General features: G+C 44.2%; 1 protein-coding gene across 1 annotated transcript in view; it reads left to right on the top strand.

Annotated features, from left to right (window-relative positions):
- The window catches only part of LOC137422959 (bromodomain-containing protein 2), a 49,402-nt gene that overhangs the window by 16,443 nt on the left and 14,202 nt on the right, over positions 1 to 18,757 (top strand). Inside the window, exons 7-8 of the mRNA XM_078773643.1 lie at positions 8,042 to 8,170; positions 17,230 to 17,482. Coding sequence (XP_078629769.1) covers positions 8,042 to 8,170; positions 17,230 to 17,482 — 382 coding nt within the window. The remainder of the gene's footprint in view (positions 1 to 8,041; positions 8,171 to 17,229; positions 17,483 to 18,757) is intronic.

The raw sequence follows: 18,757 nt of genomic DNA, 5'->3' as shown, positions 1-18,757 counted from the left end.
TAAGCTTGGTACAAGTATGTATAATGATGCAAAGATGAACTTATTCAATTATGGGGTCAAGAGGCCAAAGGGCAGAGGCCAGAGGCCCGTTCGGTAAAAATTGTGTTGCCGAGCTAACTTTAGAACCAGTGATGTGATTTTGACCAAACTTGGTATAAGTTACATTATGATGCAAAGATGAACTGATTAGATTTCGGCATCGAAGGTCATGTCAAGTAAAACTGGGATACTTGAGAACGGCTTGAGGGATTTAAATCAAATTTGGTACAAATATTTATAACGATGCAATCAATATACACGAAAACAAACACGACATAAAGCAACCAAAGCTTTTCGTGCTGTACTTCAGCTAAAGCACAGCAAGGGAAAGAAGGAAGTGAAAGAGCGTGCATATATAAGCATGTCTATGTAAGATCGCCACTGATTGGTTTATCAGTCATGACGGAATTGGTAATCTGAACACCCATTGCTTGGCTCATAGTCACTGCTATCTCTGGCTCTGATTGGCTGGAGTGGAGTTGAGAGTGATGACTCACCATTTGCACCAACACCTTGGAGGATGGAGGGAATGGGGTTCTCCCAAAGCCGAGGACTCACCATTTCCATACATACCATGGACAGTGGTCGGGGCAACACCTTTGATCTTTTCATGTTGAAAGAGAATGTACAAATTCCTTTTGACACAATATAGGGTCCGTGGAAAGAATGAAGGTTGCTTTCAATATACGTAGCTGTAACGTGCTCAGATCTCAGCTCAATATCTTGAACATATCTGTGTTGTACTGGTCTGCACAGACGGGGTTGGCAACTAAGTGCTGTGCAATGGCAGAAGAACAAGTATAAATGGCTGACAGCCTTTGAACTGTAGGAATCTCAACGAGTGTACTGCCCAGTGGAAGTAGGCTTCCGATAGAGATTTAGTGAAACCACGTGCAGATTTGTTTTGACCAGCACATCCAAAAATGGTATAAAGTGTTTGAAGATTCCAGCTCTCCAGTAAGCTTCAGCATTGGATGAAGTGTTGAGTTATGTCAAGAAGTTATCACATGCCATCTGAGACTCAAAGCAAAAATATCATCAACATGCCGATGGTATAGGCTGGGGGAGAATCCACACTTTGCCGACCAGTAAGTTTCTGCATTTCGTGATTGCCCACAAAGATATTTGCAAGAACTGGGCATAATGGAGACCCCATGGCTACACTATCAGTTTGGACATACATAATGTTGTTGAAACTAAATTGAACTTCCTTTGTTGCTGTGTTCATTAATTTCCCAAAGATTTGTTCTGAGATCTGCTGTTGTTCCAGATCACTGATTTATCAGACGTGCACATATATCAATAGTCAGTCAGTCAGTCAGTGGAACATTCGTGAACAAGCTTTGAAGATCAAACGAGGCGATTATGTTGTCTGCACTTGTCGGGGTTTTCGCACAAATTGCTTCTGCAAATGTGAAAGAATCTTTGATCATCAAGTGTGAGAGTGAATCTCTTGCCGTTTGTTCACGAGTCAACAAGGATCTCCTGTCCACCTCACAAATCAGCCATGTTATGAGTTTAAGTGCTGATGTGAAGCTCGGTACGTGGGCCGTACAGCCCAAAGGTTGGCTTATCGTATCAAACAGCATGTCCCCCTGGCGATTTGAAGAAAGAACTTGGGAGTTAGGACACAACCAGTGTGAGCATGTTGTAACGTTCAAGGACCGTCGGCCATTTATACTTGTTCTTCTGCCATTGCACGGCCCTCAGTTGCCAATCCCGTCTGTGTAGACCAGTACAACGCAGATATGTTTAAGTTATTGAGCCGACGTAGGTGCACATTGCATCTACGTATGTTGGAAGCAACCTTCATCCTTTCCACCTACCCTATATTGTCGTTAAAAGGAATTTGTACATTCTCATGCTCTTTCAACATGGAAAGATCAAAGGTGTTTCCCTGACCACTGTCCATGGTATGTATGGAAATGGTGAGTCATCACTCGACTCCACTCCAGCCAATCGGAGCCAGAGATGGTGGCGACGATGAGCCAAGCAATGGGTGTTCAGATTACCATTTCCATGATGACTGAACTAATCGGTGTCGATCTTACATCGACATGTTTATATATGCAAGCTCTTTCACTCTGTTCTTTTTCTTGCTGTGATTTACCTTGAAGTGCAGCACAAAAAGCTTTGGGTAATATTGTTACGTTCATTGTTACGTAAGAGAATACCGTAGGAAGGGTAGGATTGAATAGGAAATGGTATGGACCATGTGACGTGTGGGAGCATTTCAATGTAATAAGTAGGGAAAATGTATCCTGAGGTCGTGTTTAAATGTTCATCATACGCAGGATGATGCTGTGTTAATTAGTAGTAGGGTTTAAGGTTTATTTTTTTCCCCTTTTCATGATGCCCTCTGTGGCCATCCCTGACGTGTATAACGACCTTCGGCCGAGCAAAACATCAGCCGGCTCGTTGGTATTCATGCTTTGTGGACCCATACGGCATCAGGCCTCCTAGGAGAAGCGGAGCTACAATGGTTCTATGGGTGGGGGACAGGACCAGCAGGCCACGCCGCCCCCAAGTGACGTGGACCGAGGAGGTGGGCGGAGTGCGAGCGGAATAAGAAGGCTGGCGAAGTAAAAGCTTTGTGGACATTTTGGTTTCTGAGGAGAGCGTGGAGCTTTTGCTTTGTCTGTGGCGATCGTGAGGAGGCTTTGACTGCTGGGCTCTTTAGGGAGCTGAAGGCCGCCCTGTCCTTCCCCATGCAAAGGATTGGAAGCCTTGAGAGACGGGGAGAAAGAAAGAGGGCCGTCTGTGTGCTCGCCTCAATACGGGGTGCTTTCGACGCACGGCGTTGCTGCCATTTTGTCAAGTTTCCCGCCTGGTGGCTGCGGGCTTCGACAGCTGCCGACCTTACTACAGGACCCATGTTGGGGCCAGCTAAGTGCTGGAGTGGGATTTTCATTTTATTACTTTACCCTGTGTGCATGTTTATATCTGAGTGGAGGATCCTCACCATAGCATTTTACCTCAGCCTTATTTTCTTTATTTTCATTCGTGCCTCATTTTATTATAAACCATTATTGTTATATATTTTTTTGTTGTGTTCTTGGTTGGGTTTTGGAATAAACCAATGTTTTGTTTTTTTGTGACAATAAGCCTTCATGGTTCTTCCATCCCACGCACGTCATAACCGCCAAATTGGAGATCGTCTCGGGAGTTTAAGCTGGTTCGGTTCATCCGTCAAAGGCTGGTGATAACTAGCTGTGGACGCTACAATATTGTTATGTCGTGTTTGTTTTTGTGCACAGTCGGACCCCGCTGTTCACGGTTCCGCTATTCGCCGGTTCCGCATGTTCGCGGGTGATAAAATGCGACCTGTTTCTCTATTGGCGGAAAAGTGTCTCATGAATTCATGGGTTTTTTTTTTCTTTTCGTGGCCGTGTCCCATGAATGTGTTTTTTCAATTGTGTTTCAAGCAATTCATATTGACATTTATAAAAATAAGGATCTGGTTTTGCTTTAGTAGTTTAGTTGGACCAAAAAAACTTTTTGTGGAGGGTCAGAAGGAAAAGGGTCAGGAGGAAGAGGATCGGGAGGAGGATGACCAGCTACTCAGGGGTTGGCATGTTGTTCATTGGCCTTGTAAGGCAAGCCATTTGTCTGTTTCTACATCCCGTGCTGTTCGCCTTCTGTTTAACAACCCTGGCTTGCCACACCACAAAGGCAAAGCATGCAAATTTTATCGGCTATTGAGCAAGTATTTATTGGCATGGCACGCCCACACAGTGGTGTGTCGGTGATGCCATCCCTAAAACTTGGCCTTTTCTGTCGCAGCCCATTGAGCCATTCCCACAGGGATGTGAGAATCTGCCTTGTTCTTTTCCCTGCCTGAGTACCTCATTGCACCTCAGGGCTGCCACATTTCTTGGGCACTATTGTACTGTAGCAGGAGGCCTGTGAAAGCAAGTAACCTCCTTTAAGATAAGGTCAACCATTCTTTTATTCAACTCAAAAATGTAAGAGCCAGAAGGATGCAGATGCATCCAGAAAGCATGCAGCCAGAAAGATGCAAGGCATCCCCATGTGACCAGATCACGTAAAGATCCAGATACTATAAGTTTTAGTGATTCTTCACCATTGAGATATGGGGCCAACAACAATATATAGCATGATATCTCAAAGTTGTGGACAGATTCAGACAAAACTTGGTGTACAGGTTGGGTGTATGACAAGGACAAGCCAATTTTATTTTGGTTCAGGTCTGGTGAAGGTATGCTCTCTACCAAGCACCATTCTAGTTTTGTTTCTGCTTGTTTTTACTTTAAAATATGTTGCATCATAAAACAAGACCAGAAATCTAACACCGGCATAGCCGGGCTTGTAAAATATTATAAACCACAAACACACATGATTAGCTTTTTAAACAGTTGCTAATGCTGCTTATAACATTAAACAAAGAAATTTGGAGGAATCCAGACATCCGTGAGGTACGTTTTACTTACAGAACCGAGGGAAGATCTTCTGTAATCTATGTACCCCACAAGGGTTGGTTACGTACCGTTTTGTTGGAAGAGACGTAATGTCTATGCTTTCGATATTTGATGATCATTTTAACAATCGGTTTGTTTGTGTTTCACACTGAATGAAAAACGTAAGGGTAGAGCATGGCGATTGTAATATATGACAGGTTCGACGATATGTTCGGCATGAACGGCATATAAATAAAAATGGCGGTATGTGGAGAGTCAGCCGCCGTAATGACATCAGACGTAATCACATCACCCTGTCATGTGACCAGATCCTCAGCTCTGATTAATATACGTTTGAGGGGACATACATACATACATACATACATACATGTCGTTGGAGGTATTGACTTATATAGGGTTGACCTTATACGTTGGAGGTAAAACCAACCCTATATAAGGTAAGGACTTGTATAGGGTTGGTTTTCTAAGGCTGTAGGCCGCACCTCATTTTGTCGAATAAAGTGGTATGCGGGTGGTTCCGGTATTTGGGACCGCAGGGACGGAAAGTGCAGCCGGCCCGCTCTGAAGGTTCGGATCGGGACACCGGGATTCATTCCGGTCGCCCGGTCGGCCCGGAGGTGGGGGTGCGGGGCCTGTCACGGAACGTCAAAACAAACGGCCTGCCGGGGCCGCCCAAAAGTCAGGCGTGAGGGGCGCGTCCACTAATGGAACGCCTCTCGCTTCCCAGATCGAGGGCCACGTGGTCAGGAGAACCTCGTCCCTTCTGGTTGCCCTACCGTCCCGCCGTGGGCGCTGGCAGGGTGTACTTCAAACTAAGCTTAAGTGTCAAGTGTTAAGTTCCTCCTTGCCCTCGCAAGGGAAAGGCTAGGGTCATCTCTTCTAGGCTAGGAAAGGCTCTTCCAAATTTCCAAACACTAGGAATCGGACATCTCAAATTAATTAATTAATTTGTTAACACATCTCAGTCGCCTGCGACCTCTCTGGCGCGGGCGTCGAACCAGTTCATTCCCGGTGCGGCCGGGCCGAATATCGGCCCGGACGTGGCTGAAGCCATTGATTCCGCCGTAGCCCGCTAACGCGTAGGCTCGCGCGTCCCCGGTCCGCCTGGGCTCCGCGGGTGTCCTACCGTGCCCACGTCGCCATGCTCTCTGAATAAGACAGTCAGACGTGGTGCCCGGGGACGGACTTTCGCTGTCTAAACATGGTAGCGCTAGGCCAGTGGGACCGCCGGGACCCACGTGCACTCACAAGTTGTTCTGCGCGTGGGCGGCAGTATCAGACTGGGGCGCCCGAACGCTCCCCGGCTAAAGTTCATCCTGAAAGCGCCCACATTGTGCGGACAAACCAAGTCAAGGGCCATGTGGTCAGGAGAACCTCGTCCCTTCCGGTCACACTGTGCCTATCGGCCGGCCTCAAAGACCGAAATTGTGACGGTGTCACCCGTCATTATATCATACACTACCGGTCAAAAGTTTTAGAACATCTCAATTTTTCCAGTTTTTATTGAAATTTAAGCAATTCAAGTCCAGTGAATAACCTGAAATGGTACAAAGGTAAGCAGGAAGACGGACAGACCATTAGAACCCTTAAAAGTGTCGGTCTTTCCTTTAGAGAAATTGCAAAGAAAGCCAAGGTGTCGGTGAGTACAGTTTCCTACACCATCAAAAGGCACTTGGAAACTGGAGGAAACTCTGACAGGAAGAGTTCTGGCAGACCCAAAGCCACAACAGAATCAGAAGACAAGTTTCTGAGAGGCAACAGCTTGCGTGATAGGCGGCTCACAGGATAACAGCTTCAAGCACAGCTTAACACTGGTTGAAGTAAGCAAGTCTCAGTTTCATCTGTGAAGAGAAGACTTCGAGCTGCAGGTTTGACAGGTCGAGTGGCAGTAAGAAAGCCATTGCTAAGATGGCAAAATAAGAAAAAGAGGCTTGCTTGGGCCATGAAGCCAGTGGACTACTGAAGACTGGAAGAAGGTCTTATGGACCGATGAATCAAAATTTGAAATCTTTGGTTCATCACGCAGGGTTTTTGTACGCCGGCGAGTAGGTGAAAGGATGGTTCCTCAGTGTGTGACACCAACTGTCAAACATGGAGGAGGAAGTGTGATGATCTGGGGCTCTTTTCCTGGATCCAGAGTTGGCGACTTGCACAGAGTGACTGGCACCCTGAACCAAAAGGGCGACCACAGCATTTTGCAGCGCCATGCAATACCCTCTGGTATTCGCCAAGTCAGGGGTTCATCCTACAGCAAGATAATGACCCTAAACACACCTCCAGGCTATGTCAAAACTACCTTCGAGGAAAAGAACAAGACGGTAGGCTTCAAATCATGGAATGGCCAGCACAGTCTCCAGACTTGAACCCCATCGAGCTGGTTTGGGGTGAACTGGACAGAAGGGTGAAAGCAAAGCAACCTACAAGTGCAACACATTTGTGGGAACTTCTGCAACAGTGTTTGGGAAGAACTTCCCGAACAATATTTGATTTCCATTGTAGAAAGAATGCCGCGAGTGTGTTCGGTGGTTATATCTGCAAAAGGTGGCTACTTTGCTGAGTCAAAATTTTAAATTAAATTTTGTTAAACAAAATGATTCTATGATTTCTTTTTATCTCCAATTGTTTATTCGTTCTATGCTTAATTTCAGAGTACATTGAGACATTAAACGGCGTAAATTTCAATAAAAACTGGGAAAATTGAGATGTTCTAAAACTTTTGACAGGTAGTGTATGCATTGCCGTTTGCACTTGGCCCATTGTTTTGGTGGACCATTGCCATAGGTTTTACCGATATTGCAAATCAGGTGCAGTTTGTTTTGTGGAATGTAATATTTGACTCTTCTCAGCAACTGCCATGTTTAGGATGAGGTGGAAGTGCTGTAAGAGGCCACGCTGATAAAGAAAGGGAGCTTTCATAATGGCACTGTAAATATGAAACTTGAACTATGATGTCATTTGCAAGTCAATGTGACTAAATGGATAATGTTTCCGCAGCTTGCCACTTTGTTGGTTTCCTGCATCCTTTTTTATTTTTGCTTATCTTTCTTTATCTGTCTTTAAATCTTTCGATTTTGTCCATCTGTTAATCCTTTCCGACCTGTATTTATATTATGCATCTTCTCTTCTGCAGAAAACGTGCCAAATTTCACTAATTGGCAGATGTCTGCTTTTCAGCCTTCAAATTGGTAAATGTTGAATAAGAATTTTTTTGTTTTGTTATTGAACCATGGCTATAATCAATGGGGTCATATCTGATGTCTATTAAACTTTATAAAATCTGAACATTGGTCTCCCCCATCCCTATACACTAAGGTGTCTGTTAGTGGCACAGCAATCACCGAGGGAAATTTGCTGTTGAGATTAAAGTACAAAAACACCAAGTAAAACAAACGGGCTTTACTCCATTATTTTATTGTAAAACGTTTTGGCTCCAAATGCAGGAAAGACTCGCCACGTGATGCTTTTGTGTGTGCAAATTGTTCAGCTTTCTGCTCTGCAGGCGTACGTCATCAGTGAAGCTTACCTTTTCCTGGTGTTCTCCATTTGCCTTTCCCCACGTCCAGCGTAAGATGGACGGCCGAGAGTATCGGGACGCGCAGGAGTTTGCGGCAGATATGCGAATCATGTTTTCCAACTGTTACAAGTATAATCCTCCAGATCATGACGTCGTCTCCATGGCACGCAAGCTGCAGGTGTGACCTCTTAAGAGCAAATGTCATGTGGGGCTTGCGTATTGATGTTTTAATTTGTGTATTTGGTTCCCCCTCTCCCCTTCCACCTTTCCTCCTTGTGATTTTTATTTTCAATAAAAATTAACGTTGGTTTAAATGTTTAATAATGGAATCAAACATTTAGTGTTTTCTTTTCATTTGAACTCTGAAGCAAATGCTGGGACATTTGATTGGAGTGTTCTCTCTGTGTAATGGTCAAACCCATAAGCTAAGCAGCAATGGCTCCATGTACTGTAATGTACAAGCTTGGGTTACTCTAAAAGAAAATATACTGGAGTGAAGTCGATGGTGCGAGATCGCAAATCCCCATGATTCCCACTTAAAGCAAAGTTGAAAGATGGCAAAAAGCTCCACTGGGATTGACCAGATATAAAAAAAAATTCCCGTTTTGACCCCTGTGACCCCAAGCCCCTACCACCATAAACTGGGGGTCAAATCCAAAAATCGTTAAATATTCCATGTGTCCCCCAATGGTGATTGCATATGCAAAGTTTCATTTAAAATGTACCTGTACTTTCATTTTTTGATGGGGCCAAACCCTAGTGGTGGGGCCAAAATGATACTGCTCTCGCACCTTATGTGGTGATATATCTACCAAGTTTGGTAAATTTTGCACAACCGCTTAGGATGAGATAGAGTGACAGACAGATGGCAGACGGAGTCGATTACAATATCCCCCCTCGTTTTTCCTTCAAAAAGCGTGGGGATAAACATTGTCTGTGATAAGTGTCCAGAAGTATGCAGGTGTGGATTATAGACAATACGTCTTGGTCAGCAGAAATGCCAACATAGTTCTTGTTGGAAAAATAAACGTACAAATAATTGAGTGCATTATGAGACCCAACTTTCAGGACAATCTTTAGTATAGGAGGATTTTCAGAGACTAATAGGAATTGGAATTTAAAGGTCAGCAAGTGTCAGTTACTGCTCATATAATTTTGTAGTGCCAGGTAGAAATGTGTGAAAATCCTTTTTATTTTTATCTGCTAATGGGCTTGTCTTAACTTAAAGGTTGCACTATTTATTTGTCATCTCAGCCCAAAAGCCATCCCTATTCCTAAAAATGCTGCTGCTGTTTCTCATCAACCTAGTTATTGAATGGACATTCTGTTGTTTTGACCCTTTCCTTTACTGCATTGGTCTTCGGAATTGTTTCCTTTGCATTTATTTATGCGCAAGTCATTGCCCCTTGAAACATTCTTCTATCATTATTAGCTCACCTGGAACGAAGTTCAGGGGAGCTTACAGTCACGTGAAAAAGTGAGTACACCCCATGTAAAGTTTTGACTTTTTCAACATATTTCAACATGCAGCTATTTGATCTTCATTTCAACAATATTGATAAATAAAGGTGATATAATATAACAAATATCATGTCATTTACATTTTGTAGTCAATTGTATAATTTCAATAAACATAAATGCAAATTTCGCATGTGGAAAAAGTAAGTACATCCTTGGCTCTAATAGGTGGTATTGCAGGGATTGTCTTTGGCCGCAATTCCTCGATATTCTCGCATAAAGTTGGAAAATATCACATACAATTTTGGCCAGAGCGATAAAATAATCGCATAGAGCGTGTCAGTTGTCACAGTATAGTTTTCAGGCGAAACGGTCTCAATTTGTGTACTTCTGCTTTTGTCAGGTCTGGAAGTTGTCAAAGATGAAGCTATTCTAAACTGTAAACTGACCGTAGCCATTTTAATTTCGCTTTCACGCTTTACGGTAGCCGTGACAATGTTTTGGGGCATGAAACGACGGCTTTTCGGCAACCACGTGTTCGCTGTCTGCAGTAGTTTCTGGATTACGCTTTTTCCGAAAATGCTGCCAAAAAAGATACCTCCGCAACCACAGCCTGATGGGCAAAGTATAAAACGATTCTTTATAGTTACCAGCAGTAGTTCTAACACTGAGGACAACCAGGATGATCCAGCTAGTGACCGTGTGCAGGGCAAAACCGGGACAGTGGCCAGGGCCACCACAGTGCAGACAGCAACTTCCAGAAAAACTTTAATAACATTTCAAGACAGCTGGGTCCTTAAATTCGAAGACTGGCTGAGATATGATGCCGATCAGAACAAAATGTATTGTTCACTGTGTAGATCGGAGAAGTTAGGCAACAGTCTAAGTCGAGGTAAAAATAATTTCAAATCGACTACAATAACCCGACATATATCGTCATCTGATCACCAACGAGAGATTGCAGCACCACTGGCGAGAAGAAATCTTCAACTCACGGTTGAGGGGGATAAATCAAAAGAAGAGGAAAGTATTTTGACGTGTCTCAAAGTGGTGTATTGGATGTCGAAGGAAGCAATTCGCCTGTCTAAGTATAACAGCTTGCTGACCTTAATACCCCAAATCTGGAGAATTTAAAAGTGAACAAACATGTGACATATGCGAGTTATAAATCAGCCTGTGGTTTTCTGGATGCCATTTACACAACAATTGACAAATCCGTCAGCGAGAAGCTCCACAAGTCACCTGCCAATACAATTATGACGGACGAGAGTACAGGCATTGCTGCACATCACAAGCTGTGTGTAACAGCCAGAGATTTGGATCCTAAAACAATGACGCCCTCCACTCTATTTTTGACGGATCTGCATATCACCTCGGCAACAGGAAGTGGCATATTTAAATGTGATCAAATGTGCTAATTCATGGCAACTTATGTGTTAAACTTATCTGTGGCATGGTTCATCATTTATGAAATAAAAGCCACAGGGAGTGAGATAGTCTGTTTGAATACAGAAAGAAACACACGTCTTTGTTTTCTTGACCATATTTATTTTTATTAATACCCCGAGAATAATGAGATTTGACGAGCGCGAGTAAAATTTTATCTTAAAACAATTTTGTGGAAAAATCTCATTGTTTTGTACACAGGGAGATTTTCTCCCATTGCTAAAATCCTCCAGGATAATCCCTGGTATTGCCCCCTTTGGCAGAAACAACCTCAAGTAGGCGTTTCTTATAACTGTCTACCAGTCTCTGACATTGACTGGGAGAAATTTTTGCCCACTCCTCCATGCAGAATTCTTTCAGCTGTGCGATGTTTGAGGGGTTTCTTGCATGCACAGCTCGTTTCAAATCCCCCCACAACATCTCGATGGGATTTCGATCCAGGCTTTGACTTGGCCATTCCAGAACCCTCCATTTCTTTCTTTTCAGCCATTCCTTGGTGGATTTACTGGTACTAGGGCATGCCCGTACTATATATATATCTAAAATTATATCCCCCCCCTCTATTTACATGAAATGGTTTGGTCCAAAGCGAACGGCTTGCGAGTACGGTGACAATCCCCCCCCCCTCTATTTACATGAAATGGTTTGGTCCAAAGCGAACGGCTTGCGAGTACGGTGTTTTTTATCGGACCCGTGGAATTATAGATAGTAGTTTTAATTAGTTTTAAAACATAGTTTAACGGCAACATAGTTTTCCAACGTGAAATAAATGAATACGCTCTCAAATGTGCCGTCCGAGGCAGAGTCTGTTCGCCACGTTCGGCACACGTGATAGCTCGCTGCTCTCTGATTGGTTGAATCGTTTTTTGGACATAGCTCGGTAACTACTTGTCCGATTAATATGAAACCTTGAAAAGGCACATCCTCGGGTCCCCAGCAATATACCTGGCAAGTTTAAAGTATATCGGACCCGTGGTTGTCGAGAAACAGCGGTCACAGACATACAAACATACAAACATACACACAGAGATTACTGGAATTATAGATAGACTAGGGCATGCCCGTACTATATATAAGCTAGGACGTGCCCGTACGTGGGTGCCCGTTCCTTGCCAAAAAAAAAAAAAAAAAAAATTTGTGTAGGGGTGTGTGTGTGTAAACATCCTAGGGCGTGCCCGTACGTGGGTGCAAAAAAACATGCGTGCAAACAACAACAACAAAAAAAAACTTTGAAACCACGTGGCAGTAACGACCACAGAACCCCCCCCCCCCCCTCTATTTACATGAATGGTTTGGTCCATTCGCAACGACCACAGAACCCCCCCCTCTATTTACATGCAATGGTTTGGTCCATTCGCAACGCCAAAGCGAACGGCGAACTGCTAATCACGCGATAGTTCGCTGCTCTCTGATTGGTTGAATCGTTTTTTGGACATAGCTCGGTAAGTAATTGTCCGATTAATATGAAACCTTGAAAAGGCACATCCTCGGGTCCCCAGCAATATACCTGGCAAGTGAAAAGTATATCGGACCCGTGGTTGTCGAGAAACAGCGGTCACAGACAGACAAACGTACAAACGTACAAACGTACAGAGATTACTGGAATTATAGATAGATGTTTAGGGTCATTGTCATGTTGCAAGGTCTACCTTCGGTTGAGCTTCAACTTTCCAACAGATGGCCTCACATTATCCTCAAGCACCCTCTGGTACAATGAAGAATTCATAGTTGATTCGATGATTGTGAGCTGCCCAGGCCCTGACGCAGCAAAGCTGCCCCAAACCATAATATTTCCCCCACCATGCTTTACAGTTGGTATCAGGTTCTTGTGGTCAAATGCTGTCTTTGGTTTTCGCCAAACATGTCTTCTGGTACTGTGGCCAAATAGCTCTGCCTTTGACTCATCTGTCCAGAGCACATTGTTCCAGAAGTGCTGGTCGGGCAAAGGTGTTCATTGGCAAACTTAATTCTTGCCCTGATGTTCTTTCTGGACAGCAAAGGTTTCCTCCTGGCACACCTCCCATGTAGATCAAATTTGTGCAGCCTCTTTCTAATGGTAGACTCGTGCACTTTGACATCAGCAGTGGCAAGAGCTACCTGTAGGTCCCGTGATGACATTCTGGGGTTCGTCGAGACTTCTTTCAGCATCTTCCGGTCTGCTCTCGGGCTGAACTTGCTGGGGCGGCCTGGCCTGAACAAGTTGGCCGTTGTTTGGAATCTTCTCCACTTGTAGATGATCTTCCGGACAATCGAATGATTGATTTCAAATTGTTTGGAGATCTTTTTAAATCCCTTCCCAGACTCGTAGGCATCTATAGCCTTCTTTCTGAAGGCCTCAGAGAGCTCTTTCGATCTAGGCATGGTGACGCCGCACACTTCAACAATAAAGAGCAAACCAAACTAAATGTCTGAGGTTTAAATAAGACAGGTTCCTCCAAGGTTCTCTCTAACAATGTTCTAATCATTTGCACCTGAGCTGGTCCACCTTATTCTAATTTTAGGTATTTGAAGTAGTGATAAATGTAGCGGTGTACTTACTTTTTCCACATGCGAAATTTTCATTTATGTTTATTCAAATTATACAATGGACTACAAAATGTAAATGTTTCATGATATTTGTTATATTATATCACCTTTATCTATCAATATTGTTGAAATGAAGATCAAATAGCTGTATGTTGAAATATGTTGAAAAAGTCAAAGCTTTACATGGGGTGCACTTACTTTTTCACGTGACTGTATGCGATGGTGCGTCTGTCAGTCGGTAAACACTTCAAACTTCTCTGAAACCGCTGATGGGATTGTGACCAAATTTGGCACAAATTATATTTGTTGTGTTGTGACTAAAGTTTGCTCATGGCATAAAAAAAAGGCTCGGGGTTTAAGGGGTCTACCGAGGGTCAAAGTGGAGCCAGGTTTGACACCCCAAAATAGGAATTTGCTTTTTCCTCGGAAACTACACACGCTTTCGATGAAACTTTACCACAACGTGCGTGCGTAAGCGAAGGACCGCATTCGAATTTGGTGTGTGGGTGCAACCCACGTCAAAATCCAAGATGGCCGCCACCATGTATGTCTGACGCCATGTATGTCTGAACCGTGAGTGGAATATCTTGAAAAATAAGCGAAGTACCAATTTCCAATCTGGTGTGTGGGTGTATCTAGGCTTAAGGAAGAACCCTATTGAAAATTGGGTCGCCACGTCAAAATCCAAGATGGCCACCGCAATGTATGTCTGAACCTTGAGCGAAATATCTTGAAAAATAAGCGAAGTACCAACTTCTAATCTGGCGTGTGGATGTATCTAGGCATAGGAAGAACGCTATTGAAAATTGGGTCGCCACGTCAAAATCCAAGATGGCCTCCGCCATGTATCTCTGAACTTTCTCCCACCCCCCCCCTCCCCTTCCCATGCCTCCTCCCCCCAAGCCCTCTCCCTCCCACACATCTCCCTGCTCTCAAATGTTATGTTTGTGTGCTTCGCCTTCTCTTCCCATCTTGTCTTCCACTCACTCTTTTTATATATTTTGTTTGTCTGGTTGATTTGTTTGTGAAATAAATGTTAACTCTTTCACGAGCCTCGATTCAGTATACAAAAAAACAAAACAAACCTTGTGAGCGGAATATCTTGAAAAATAAGCGAAGTACCAACTTCTAATCTGGTGTGTGGGTGTATCTTCGCATAAGGAAGAATGCTGTTGAAAATTGGGTCGCCACGTCAACATCCAAGATGGCCGCCGCCATGTATGTCTGAACCTTGAGCTGAATATCTTGAAAATTAAGCGAAGTACCAACTTGTAATCTGGTGTGTGGGTGTATTTTGGCATAAGGAAGAAAGCTATTGAAAATTGGGTCACCACGTCAAAATCCAAGATGGCCGCCTTGTGTCTTCAACTTTGTCAACTCGCATCACTTCACCGACGGGGGACCTAGGCATAACGCTTGTTCCTTTTTTTTTTTTATCATCTTCATCCATCTCTTCCTCTCCTCTGTCAGACTCTTCATCTTCCCGAAATATTTTGTCGTAGTCAGGAAGTTGAAGGACATCTCCTTGTACTAATACACAAACCAGAAACGACCACAAAATCTTGGCAAAGCTCACGGAACTGCCGGCTGTCACGGCTTCCACACGTTATAGGACCGTCTTTTAATGTGGAAATGGTGGAATGTGGAAATACAAGTTAAAGTTTGCTGACTTGGAAACAAAATGTGACTAGAACTGCACTCGGTAGAGCGTGTGGGTGTCTCACACACCTCTGCCAGACTGTACAGTTTGTTTTGTATCCCACTGATAGGCCGGATCTGGATTAGGGTTAGATTAGGTCTGGCTTCCACCGACTCCTCTCCGGTCTTGCTCCTTCAGCTCTCTCTGTGCTCTGTCCCCGAAATATTCCTACAGGTCGCACAAGATCTGCCAGCAACCCTCTTATGGTTAAACTGCCAAAATCAAGACTGTATTCACCTTCACTCTTTCATTCCTCTTTCCTCCCGCCTCTGGAACAAACTCCCTCACTCTCTTCAATCTCACTCCTCCCTCCAGGTCTTTAAAACAGCTGTTCACCACCATCTCTTATCTTCCCCCATCCAAAACCTTGGTCTTTTCTACCCCCGTTAATTCACCCCAGATTCACGTTTTTGAAATACCGACTTCTTACCTGGAGGTCCGAGCAGTGTCAGTGTTTTATATCTCTTCCAACCCCCCCCTACCCCCTCCCTCCTTCCCCCTTCCCATGTCTCCTCCCCCCCAAGCCCTCTCCCTCACACAGATCTCCCGATGTGCCTGCTCTCAAATGTTGTACTTGTGTGCTTCCCTCTCTCCCCATCTTGTATCCCGCACCCTTTATCATATGTTTCATGTGTTCGTTTGTATTGTTGTGATCAATGTTAGCTCTTACACGATACTCGATCTTGTATACAAAAAAAACCCCCAAAAAACCTGCACACACGATTTTGATGAAACTTCACCACAACCTTCACCATCCGTGATGTACCAAAGTTTGTTCATGGCATTAAAAAAGTCCCTGGTGTTGGGCCTTGGTGTTGTCCCTGGTGTTGGGCTAGCGGCTAGGGTGCCGGCTTAGGATCGTAGGATCCTGGGTTCGAATCCCGGTCGATCGCTGAATTAACGCCAGGGGGGTTGACTCAGCCTGTCATCCTTCCGAGGTCGGCTAAATTGAGTACCAGTTCACTGGTAATTCCCTGTTTGTCGTTAAAGGCGGCAAAAAGGGTTGGCGTCAGGAAGGGCATCCGGCCGTAAAACATTGCTTCAAAAAGGGGACCAAAAAACAACAACCACGGTTCCCGAAAAAGGCCAACCCCCGCTTTGCGGGGAAAAATGGCCTCTAAAGGTGGTTATATATATATTTTTATATTAAAAAAGATCTTCCCCTTTGGGGATTTTTTGGTGGGTTGCCCCCCAAATAATGTGTTTGCTTTCTTCTCAGAAATTACACACGCAATTCCGATGAAACTCAACCCCACAACCTTCATCACCCGTGATGTACCAACGTTTGTTTATGGCATTTAAAAAGTGCCCCTTTGGGGGTCTACGAGGGAGTTGCCCCCCAAAATCGGTGTTTGCTTTCTTCTCAGAAACTACACACACAATTTTTGATGGAACTTCACCACAACCTTCATCATCCGTGATGTACCAATGTTTGTTCAAGGCATTGGAAAAATTGGGGTCTGAGGAGGTACACGGGGTAGGGGGGGGGGAGTCCCCCAAAATTGGTATTTTTTTGTTTGTTTAAAGTCTTATGGTTATGTTGGTATGATTCTACATGCTGCCATGTCTTCTAGCAAGCAATGAAATTGGTTTAAAATACCTTTAGTCGGTGCAGTATACTGTTTATTCGACAAGGTGAGCGCCAGGGGTATTGCCCCTGTTTTATTATGACTCGCATGATGAATAGGTTATGTGGTACACTTGGCGTCATCATCCACTTCTCATGTTCTTTAACACGTTTGGACGTTTCAGACTTGCAGGCACCTTGCACAGATTCTGGTTAATGTATTTTATCTACACATAGTCACTTCCCATTACAAGGTGTCTCAATAAATTTTGTACAATCTTGTGGGAAACGACTGCCTGATGACGTGCAATCATTTCATCGCATGCCGACGCCTTCTGTTTGGTATTGGTAACACTCAAATGTCACACCTCTCTTTGCTATTTAATGAGGTATTCTGAAATACGAGTCTGTATACATTTTAACGCTCTGTATTTGCAGATGTTTCAAATTAGCATATATGTTGCTCACACCTCTAAGGTATGAATGTGTAGCAGCATCTGGTTGTTAAAAAAAAAAATTTTTTTTTTTGCTGCTTCCACAGGATGTGTTTGAGATGCGATTTGCCAAGATGCCTGATGAACCCATGCCAATGGCACCTATGATGCTGGGTACCCTGAGCTACAAGGGGTCGAGCAGCAGAGGCCCTGGAAGGATGGGAGGATCTGGTTCTTCCTCTGACTCTTCCATAAGCAGCGAAACGTCCTCTCTAAGCGAAACGTCAGACTCTGAGGAGGAAAGGGCAAATCGTCTTGCAGAGCTGCAGGAACAGGTAAAAATAAAGGGGTTGGAAGGAATTTGATTGCATTTTACTTCTTCTTCTTTTTTTTTTTTTTCTTTTTTTTGTATACAAGATCGAGGCTCGTGAAAGAGCGAACATTTATCACACAGAAAGACAAACCGACACATAAAACAAATAACATCGGGAGCGGTAGACAAGATGGGGAGAGAGGGGGAAGGACACAAACACAACATTTGAGAGCAGGAACCGAGAGACATGGAGACATCGAGAGATCTGTGGGAGGGAGAGGGCTTTGGGGGGGAGGCATGGGAAAGGGGGTGGGAGAGGCATAAAACATATGGACACTGCCAGGACTACCAGGAAAGAAGTTGGAATTACAAACAAGGTGGATCTGGGGTGAATTAGTGGGGGTAGAAAAGATCAAGGTTTTGGATGGGGGAAGATGAGAGATGGTGGTGAACAGCTGCTTTAAAGACCTGCAGGGAGGAGTGGGATTGAAGGGAGTGTGGGAGTTTGTTCCAGAGGTGGGAGAAAAGAGGAATGAAGGAGTGAAGGTGAGCAGAGAGCCGAGATTTCGGCAGTTTAACCATCAGAGGCTTGCTGGCAGATCTTGTGCGACCTGTAGGAATATTTGGGGGACAGAGCACAGAGAGAGCTGGGGGAGCAAGGCCGGAGAGGAGTCGGTAGAAGACAGAAAGACCACCTGCCTGCGGTGAGTGAGTGAAAGGCCCTCAGAGATAGCTTCATCGCGGGAGATTCCAATGATTCTGAAAGCTTTGGTTTCAACAGCGTGAAGCCGAGCTAGGTGTGAGGCAGGAGCACCAGTTTCTGTTTGTTTGCCAACTTTTCCCAACAAAGGGAAGCTGCCAAACAATTTTACTCAACTGATTGCTTGGTGATGTCTTTGCCATTCGGAAAGAGAAAACGAGTATTAAAAGTGCAGCTGTTGTCAGTGTAAAAATAAACTAAATGCCAAAGCCAAGAGCTTGTGTTGTACAAACGTTTTTCCCTCATTAGCAGAGGAATTGGGTCATCAAATGGAATTCATGTTTTTTTATATAATTGATCGTTGATTTATTTGGGTAATGGCGTTGCTCACCTGGCCAAGATTCTGTATTATAATCCAACTAGGAAGAGTACCCGTCCCAGTTGACGGTAAAAGCTAGCATAGGATCCCACTCCCCTCTACTGCCTACCTCTCTCCCCCACTCCCCTCTCCCTCCCCCAATCTTCTCTCCCTCCCTGTCACCCCTCCGTCCCATCCCCATTTCCTGTCTCCCCTCTCTTCCCCACTCATTTTCACATGTTTTTTTTTTTTGTATACAAGATC

This window comes from Myxine glutinosa, chromosome 3 (assembly GCF_964187855.1).
Source record: "Myxine glutinosa chromosome 3, kmMyxGlut1.1, whole genome shotgun sequence".
Lineage (NCBI taxonomy): Eukaryota > Metazoa > Chordata > Myxini > Myxiniformes > Myxinidae > Myxine > Myxine glutinosa.
The sequence above is the reverse complement of the archived record's forward strand: the minus strand, read 5'-3'. Positions and strand labels throughout refer to the sequence as shown.